At 57.5% G+C, this 8,665-nt stretch overlaps 1 protein-coding gene across 1 annotated transcript in view; it reads left to right on the forward strand.

Moving 5' to 3' along the window:
- ALX3 (ALX homeobox 3) overlaps positions 1-7,394 on the forward strand; it is a 22,895-nt gene extending 15,501 nt beyond the window's left edge. Inside the window, exons 3-5 of the mRNA XM_010831026.1 lie at positions 3,367-3,683; positions 6,474-6,602; positions 6,979-7,394. Of these exons, the coding sequence (XP_010829328.1) occupies positions 3,367-3,683; positions 6,474-6,602; positions 6,979-7,287 (755 nt within the window). The 3' untranslated portion in view covers positions 7,288-7,394. The remainder of the gene's footprint in view (positions 1-3,366; positions 3,684-6,473; positions 6,603-6,978) is intronic.
- The last annotated feature ends 1,271 nt before the right edge of the window (positions 7,395-8,665 follow it).

Here is an 8,665-nt window from a genome sequence, read left to right on the forward strand (position 1 = left end):
GAAATGGAGGCGCGGCGGATGCGAGCCGAAACTGGGTAGAGCCCCGGGCCGCCAGTGGCCTCCCCAGTGCCCTAGCCTGAACTCGGCTGGTGGGCGGGTGGCTTGCGTCCCTGCTATAGAGACGGGCTGCTAAGGACAGACGGCCCGGGGGACGCGGGCCGTGCAGTCTGCTTGGTGGGAAATGTTGGTCAAAAGGGGGAACCCGCCTAATTTCTCGGCTTTTAAAATAACAAGCTCAAAGCGTTTCCAGTTTAGACCATGAGCGCGCAGCTGTGCCCCCTCTTTTGCGCGATCCCGGCAAGGCCCTTAGTTGAGCGCTCTAAAGCCGGCGCACCGCGCTCCTCTCCAGCCCGTGGCCGCCGTTTGCGGAGAGCGCGCAGCTCCGGTCTGGACCGCGGTAGTGTCGGGGCAGTGCCAGCAGCCTTCGCGCCCTCAGCGCGTGGCTGCTCAGCGGGCCAGAGAAGTGCCTGGCCTTCCCCCCCACCCCCGCCCCCCTCCACCACTCTGTTTTGCCGGGGGCCTTCCAGTCTGTCCTCTAGTTTGGCTTCTTGATCTCAAAATGCGCTCGCCGCCGCGGAAGCCCTGAGCCGGCTAACCCTGCTGGCCGCGCTTCCTGGGCCGGCCTCGGACTTAAGAGTACCCAGTCGTCAGCCCCGCTGAGACTAGGGCAAGGTTGGAAACCTCTCAGGAGAGCCCCAAGGCCCCACTGGGTGTTTCCAAACGGCGTGTAGGTCTACACCGACTTCGGATCTTCAGCCGAGCTGGGGAACCCCAGGCTTCAGAGACCTCTGCGGGTGTCTTGCGCAGGGGCACGCGGGGAATAAGCTTTCTGGCGAAAGCTGAAAGCCTGAAAGCCGGCTAGCTGGTCCTGCGGCATCGTGGACGCCATCCATGGGGGACAGTGCGGCTCCCTATAGGCAGCCCGAGTTGTGCGGCTTCCAAGCTGCCATGGCTTCCAGTCAGTCGCTAGTAGGACCCGGGATGGGGGAGTGCACTGGAGAGAAGGAAGTGAGGAACAGAGCTCTGCTGATGCTCTTCCTGACTCTTGTCGTTCAGGCCGACAGACTGGTTGTGCAGGCCACCTGGCACCTCAGTGCTGGGCTCCAGGCTTCCAGTCTCCAACAGGAGCACTACCCCCTTTATCTCCCAGTGGCCCCAATAGGTACAAGTGACTCCTGTACAGAGCCCGTGAACACTTTGAATGTACTCCGGGCTTACAGTGCATCGTTCCCATGACAAGCTCAGATTCAGACTACCGGCCTCTGTTCCCTCTCTGCCGTTCCTTGACCATTGCCCTCCATTTAGCCCATCACCTCTTTTGTCTTCTGGGCCTTGCTTCTCAGGAGGCTGCTTGGTGTTCTGTGACGCAAACCCCTGTCCACAGAGGGAATTCTCTGGCCTCACGCTGGAGTCCTCTGGGCAGATGGAGGTTTCAGGGCAATGGCACTGAGGAGGGGAGAAGTTCTGTGGTCCTCTGGGAGGGCTGCAGAACGGGCAGTCCCAGGAGGCCAGCAGAGGCCAGCCAGCTTGGCTCTTTTGGGGGGTAGCTATTCCAAGAAGGCTTGCTGCATTTTCATCACTGGTAGGTGTGTGGCTTAAGGTCAAGAAGGCAAGTCCTGGAGCCCCAGGTCTGATCCCTTCCAATCTGGGCATATCCTGTCGAGACAGACACTGAGGGCCCGGTGAGAGCTGAGCAAGACCTGGAGCTTTGGGGAGCCCTCTGCAGGGACATCAGAGCTCCTCTGACCCCCATCTCTGACCCACCCTCACCCTTTTCTGCCTGGAGTCCAGCCATCCCTCCCTCTGAATCTGAGATACCAAAACCCCTCCCTCTCCAGCCTGCAGTGTGTATGGTGCCCCTCCCAGTCTCCCTGGTCTTCCTGACCACTTAACATTATCTGGTTCAAACTACCATTGAGTCGTCCTTCTTTAGGTCCTACCTGGTGGAACTAGCACTATAAGCAAATGTATTGCCCAGGAATAGAAGTCAAGGACTGAAGCAATTTCCCCACCTGTGCTCCACCTGAATCATGAAAGAAGTGTCTGGGCTGTCACTATGGCCTAGCCCAAGGGCAGGCCCTACCTGACTCTCCCCAGCCTCCAGGACATTCATGAAGCATAGCTTTTTTCACAGCCTGGGGAGTCCTGGGAGGTCACTCACCACCTTCCAGCTATGGGGGGCAGGGGCAGGGGTGAACCTCACCCAACTTGTCCTCCACAAGGAGACAGGGACTCATCAGATCCAGAGCTCCAGAACCCATCTCTTTGATCCTATCTCTCAGTCTTTTCTCTCCTGCCCCTCCCCACTTTAGTGAGCCAACACCAAGTCCTAGGAAAGAAACCGCCTCTTGGTGCCAGCTTCCTAGGCTTCCTGGGGGCCAAGCCCCCACTGGAGATGGGCCTGGCGCCAGGGAAGGGGCTGTGTGAATCAGCTGGGCGTCTCTGTGGCGTCGCTGCTGATATCCCAGAGGACTGTTGAGAAGAGATTTCATGGCGACGCTGCTGGGGGTCCTTGCCAGAGGGAGAGGGCGGGGTGATCAGGGTGACCTATTTTTCACCATGCCCTGTCGTGGTGGAGCTCCACCAAGCTTTCCAAATGAGGATGAGCACGTCAGAGTGGGGCTGCTTGTTAATCATGGACAATGGGGGAGTCAGAGACTCCCAGGGAGTGGGGATGGACGATGGCAAGAATGCTGGGCTCTGAGGCTGTGCTGTTCCCCACTGTTCCCCACCTCTCCTTCTCCGAGTATAGCCTGTCACCTGTCTCTTGCTGTCTAATGCTGGGGCTTCAGTGCTTGCCCAAACATCAGTGAAGAATCTGACAATCCCTCTTGAAGCTTCTTTGCCCTTTCTACACCAGGACATGAAGATTTGACATTGTCCTGAGACTGGGGTTTCAGAGAATAAGGCATCCTTGTCCTTGTCTGGTCCTGGAGCAGAGACCTGGGCATGAGGGTACAGGAGCCAAGGCCTGCAGTCAGGGCTAAGGAGGCAGGAGCAGGGGGCATCCCTACCCTCTCCTCCCACCCCTGGGCTTGGTCCTGCTGTGGCATCAATCCTGGCACCTCCACACTCTGTGGGATGCGCCACCACAGAGCACTTCCCCGAAATGAACCCTCCTCCGGCCCCAGCAGATCCACCCAGACCACAGAGCACATGGTTCCCCAGGGCCCCCTCCCCAGCTGTAGGCTCAGCAGGCAGGCCTCCGAATGCCAGGCTCCCTTGAAGGGTGGCTGCTGGGAGGACGGAGGAAAAAGGAAGGGGGAGGCGGGGACTGAAGCGTCAACGTTCTTCCCCCTCCCTCCATTCCACCCACAAAACCCCCGGGTTCGGTTTCCATCCTCCTTTTTGTGTTTTCCATTGCAGCTGAGGAGAAGGCCTCCAAAGCTGCCAGCTTCCCCCAGCTGCCCCTGGACTGCCGAGGGGGCCCCCGAGACGGGACCTCTAATTTGCCAGGCTCCCCAGGCCCCTGCCTGGCCAGCCTGCGTGTCCCTCTGTCCCCGGGACTCCCTGACTCCATGGAGCTGGCCAAGAATAAGAGCAAGAAGCGCCGGAACCGCACAACCTTCAGCACGTTCCAGCTGGAGGAACTGGAGAAAGTCTTCCAGAAAACTCACTACCCTGATGTATATGCCCGGGAACAGCTGGCTCTGCGCACGGACCTGACCGAGGCCCGAGTACAGGTGAGGGCACCTTGGCCACAGGGCTCCCTGGCTGCCTTGACCACCCAGACTGTGAGCCAGGCCATACGGGGGCCAGGAGAGGTGGATGCTGGCACCACAGCGTTGCCCTTCCCTTGCCTCTGTCAGCCCTCCCGGGCTCCCCTCCATGCCCAGCTCAGCTGCAGCCACAGGCTTGCAGTCCAAGTTGAGGCTCCTGTATGGGATGAGGGTGACAGCCTCCTGGAGTCAGAAGACCTGTGTGGGTGTCCTAACTTTGCCACTTACTAGCTGACCAGGTGACTTGGGGCATGTCACAGTCTTGGTTTCCCAATTTAGGAAAGGAGAATGATAGTACTACCACATGAGGAGTATCTTGGAGGATCACAGGTGTGACAGCATTTTAGATGTGAAATGCTAAACACGTCTCAGGGCCGCTCCCAGGGTAGCTCCCCAGAATGGGGAGGGTCCCTGCCAGGGGTCTCAGGATCATTGGTGCTTAAAGCCAGCCTGAGCCAGTGACCTCAGTGTTGCCAATTCCCAGACCGTGGCTGGGAGAGCCTGGCGGGAAGCCCCTGCCCACAACAACAAACTCTTCCCAACAGAAATCAGGCCCTGGGGCTGGATGGAGCTGTCGCCAGCTTCACTTGGGTGGAGCCCAGCCTGTGTGGATGGGGCGGGAGGACAGAGGGATGCTGGGAAAGAGAGAAAGGAAGGGAATCCATGTCCAAGGCTTGCTGGGAGTGAGAAAGAACACGAAGGTGGCGAGCAGGAGGTGGGGACAGAAAAGGGGGCTTCCATACGAGTCTGGCCCAAGAGGAAGATGGTCATTGCTGCCTTGCTCTGAACCTGCTTGAGACACAGCAGGCTCCCTGATGCCAAGCTGGAGGCCCCAGGAGAAGGGTTGGGTTTGGGCTTCTTGGGAAAGGTGAGGAGGTGACCTCTAAGCAAAGGAGAGTCCCTGTCCCAGTGGACCCAGGGCAGAGCTCATGCTTATCACAGCCTGGGTGGGGGCCCCTCCAGAGGCTCTAAGGGAATATGGGAACCAGCAGTCAGTCTATAAAGAGGCCAGCTGCAGCCTAGCAGAGAATGCCCTTCAGTTGAATTCAACATAGGACTCTACTCTGCTGGGTCTTCCTGCTTCCATGTTCCTACCAGGTAGCCCCCAAAGCAGACTGAGAACTGTTCCCCAGGGCTCCTCAGGGCATGGGACCATCAGGGTAAGAGGCCCAGCTTTCGAGATAATTCCAGATCACAGAAGCTGTGGAAGTCCAAATGTCACATTTCCAGACAGCCCAGCAAGCCTCAGTGGGAATTGTGGCGGGGGGATGCTCTGAATAGCTACCCCCATGGAACTGCTTTGGGGAGGCAGTACACACTTTCCTCACTGCCCTTCTAGGCCTTTTCAACCCTAAAGGGGTGGAGGGATGGCCCAGACCTAGTCCAGAAGCTTCCATGATGCCTGAGGCCCAAGACCAGGGATGCTTGACAGGAGCATTGACACCACCCATAGACCCCACCTCGGTGGGAGGAGTAAGGGGACCACCCATGGGACAGTGCAGGGGGCAGGTTCAGAGCTCAGGGGAGAGCGGGTGGTGACGGAAGAATTACAAGAAAAGTGATCAGCAAATCCAGGCTCCTCCATCTGTCTGCAGAGGTTGTTGTTGCTCAGTTGCTCAGTCGTGTCCAACTCTTTGCAACCCCATGGACTGCAGGGGAGGGAGAGCAAATTAAGGATCAAGGAGGAACCGGTAGTGGGCCCTCCCTAGCCTTGACCCAGGCCTGCTCTGGGATCTGCAACCCTGGGTTAAGGGCCAGGAGTACGCCCAACTTCTTAACTATCGGGCCTTCCCTTCTGTGTGAGAGGGGGTGGGCAGTGAGGGACTCAGATAGGGTTGCTTATACACACATGCAGCTCCTTTTGTTGTGGCTCCCAGCCGAATCCCTGGAAAGCAGGAGAATGTGTTTGGTTTGGTTTTGATAGTGCCGATATCTAGCCTAGAGCTTGACACGTGCACCGGCACACACAGGACATAACCAGGTGACAAATCCAGCCCAGCTACGTGGGCAGCACACAGATGTGCCCCCCTCACCCCCAGTAATGAGTGGGGAAGAGTTTCCAAGACCGATGGTGGCAGTAGGATGCGATGAGTATCGTGAGAGCTCTGCTGGGTTTTTCAGGAAGTCCAGTAGAGGGTGCCCAGCTCACATGTATGTGTGGGGGGACGGGTAGCGCAAGCTGGAAAAACCTAGGCAAAGGCAGGAGGAGCAAGACAGCAGTGTTTGAGACGGCAGCTGGGGTGAGAGGCTGCTAGGAAGAACTGAGTGTTGTTGCCCGACAGGAGATGAGGCTGTAGGGAGGGGCAGGGGTCAGTGCCAAGGGACCGTGTTAAGGAGCTGGGCTTTAGGCTGTGGCCTTCAGGTTACCTTACTGCATTTCTCAGGTGCGGACATTGGGGAAGAGATAAGACTAGAAGCCCAACACGCGTACTTGGCCCGGGGCTCTGAGGCCACAGACCCCAACACTACCCTTACCAGACACAGCCAGACTGGAGAACCAGTATGACTCAGCCTGCGGGGTAGGGGAGGGCCCACAGGGCCAGTAAACCCTCTCTGGGCTTGGGCTTCTTTTAGGCCCCATCCCAGGCCCTGAGAATGACATGAATTTATAAGTTCCTGCAATTCAGAGTCACCAGCCTGGAGCCAGCTCCCCACCACCCACAGGAGGATACAGCCATCAACTCTCTACCCAGTGGGCTCCATGCCTCGTGGCTGCTTTGTCACCTCCTCAACCTTCTCCCAACCTGTCCCCAGGTCTGGTTTCAGAACCGCAGAGCCAAGTGGCGGAAGCGTGAGCGTTATGGGAAGATCCAGGAGGGGCGGAACCCCTTCACATCTGCCTATGACATCTCCATGCTGCCCCGAACCGACAGCCATCCCCAGGTGAGACCCCTCCCCACCCAGACTCAGGGCCTGGCAGTTCTGTGGGAAAGCCAGCCGGAGTGTAAGCTGTGGCCCCAGGGAGAGCAGGAGCAGCCTTAGGGCTCCATGTGACTGTGGGTGAATCACTTCTTTCTCTGCAAGATGGGCTTTGACCAGTCTCATGGATGTATGTAGAGCAGTTGGAAAGCTCAGTTGAGAAGTAACGGCAGGGGCCTTCTGAGATGTCACTGTGAGAGTTGGGGGGTAGGTTCTAGACCTGGGCCAAGAGGAAGCTCTCTCCAAAGCTTCTGGAGCCCTAAGGCCAAGAGAAGAGTCTCTAGGTGAGGGAGGCCCCTGGGCCTTCTGATTCATGGGCTTGCTTCTTCTCTCTTTTCAGCTACAGAACTCCCTGTGGCCCAGTTCAGGGTCTGGGAGCCCCGGGGGTCCTTGCCTTGTGAGTCCAGAGGGCGTCCCCTCCCCATGCATGTCTCCATACTCCCACCCTCATGGGAATGTGGCTGGCTTCATGGGGGTGCCAACCTCTCCTGGAGCCCACCCTGGCATCTACTCCATCCATGGCTTCTCCCCCGCCCTAGGGGGCCACAGCTTTGAGCCTTCTCCGGATGGCGACTATAAGTCTCCAAGCCTCATCTCACTCAGGGTGAAGCCCAAGGAGCCGCCCAGCCTGCTGAACTGGACCACATGATCTGTCTCGTGGACACGCAGACTTGAGCTGCCCAACCCTGTTTCTGCTCCCAGCTGCTCCTACCCCACTGCGGCCTGGATGCCAGAGGGGGCGCACCTCTGCCTCCAAGCCCAGAAGTTTCCTGGAGGCCCCGGCAGAGCAGCTGGGACCCTCAGGCTTCCGCAGGGAACGAGCTACAGAATCTTTCCAGTTAGAATAAGGCAAGGCTGCCCAGGAGAAAGGGGGCTTCAAAGCAGGTAGGACTCTTCCTACCACACACTGGGTCCCCTCCCCCAAACTCTGGGCAGGAGGGAAAAAGATACTGCCCTGCTTCCTTCAGACTTCCTTCAAACTGTCAATCCTCCAGCTGAAACAACTGGCCCCTCATTCAGGGAATGCAGGAAAATGGGAGGATGAAACAGGTTGAACTAGGCGTTCCTGCCACTTAGAGGAAACCAGAGTCTTGTACAACCGCGCAGATGGCCTGCCACCACAGGGGGTGTGCACCCAGTGTCTGGTGCCGACAAAGGCCTGGAAACTGGAGGTCAGCGTAGAAGGCGCCCCTTCTCCCCTGCTCCTCTCCTCGTGGCCTGTGCCCCCTCCTGCAACATGCTGTGGAGTCCTCTTCCCCTTCCAAGGGGCAGAAGTTCTACCAGAAGTTCTACCAGTATTTGAATTCTCTTCCATGAGATCAGGCCAGAGAAATGCTGTGGAGATCATAGGTTCTCTTGGTTTACTCATTGGATGTTGGTAAGAATAAAACAGATTTCCCCAGACTCAGCCCTTGAGATTCCAAACCCCACTTTTGTAAAGATACTTTTGTAAAAAAAAAAAAAAATGTGCTGCCCAGCATAATAATAAAGGTGGCAGTATTTTTTATACCAGGTGATTGTGTATGCTCAGGGTTTGGCACTTGGTTGCTCTAGGGCTGGTCTGTGCCTAGGGTCCAGGCAGGGATCCTAGAGGGTAGGGGAAGATGAACCTGCAGCCAGCCCTCAAGGCCCATGCATGTCATGTCACCTGCCCAGGGTCCCTGTGGCTTTAGCTGGTACAGGAAAGCAAGGGGAAAAGCCTGGCTCTAGGGTTGCTGGGCTCATCTGGAAGGGAAAACTAGGGCTCCGAAGGGGAGTGAGAGAGCTGAAACAGCTTGTGGGTGAACTGACACTGGAGGGGAAATGGAAGTCTGGGGAGCCCACTGAGGGTTCTGAGCTTCCCTGAGCAGGGACCCCAGAGTAGTGGGGGTGGGGCCATTCCCTGCTCCCAGATGCCCCAGGAGCATGTCTGAGCTGTAGGGCAGAGACGAAAGCCAGGACCCTTTCTTGTGGTTTCAGAGTATTACCCATTCTATCCTTCATCCCCGCTTTCTGCCTTATCTTCCTGGAAGGCAGGAAAAAAGCAG

Source organism: Bison bison, unplaced genomic scaffold (assembly GCF_000754665.1).
Source record: "Bison bison bison isolate TAMUID 2011002044 unplaced genomic scaffold, Bison_UMD1.0 scf7180017864519, whole genome shotgun sequence".
Lineage (NCBI taxonomy): Eukaryota > Metazoa > Chordata > Mammalia > Artiodactyla > Bovidae > Bison > Bison bison.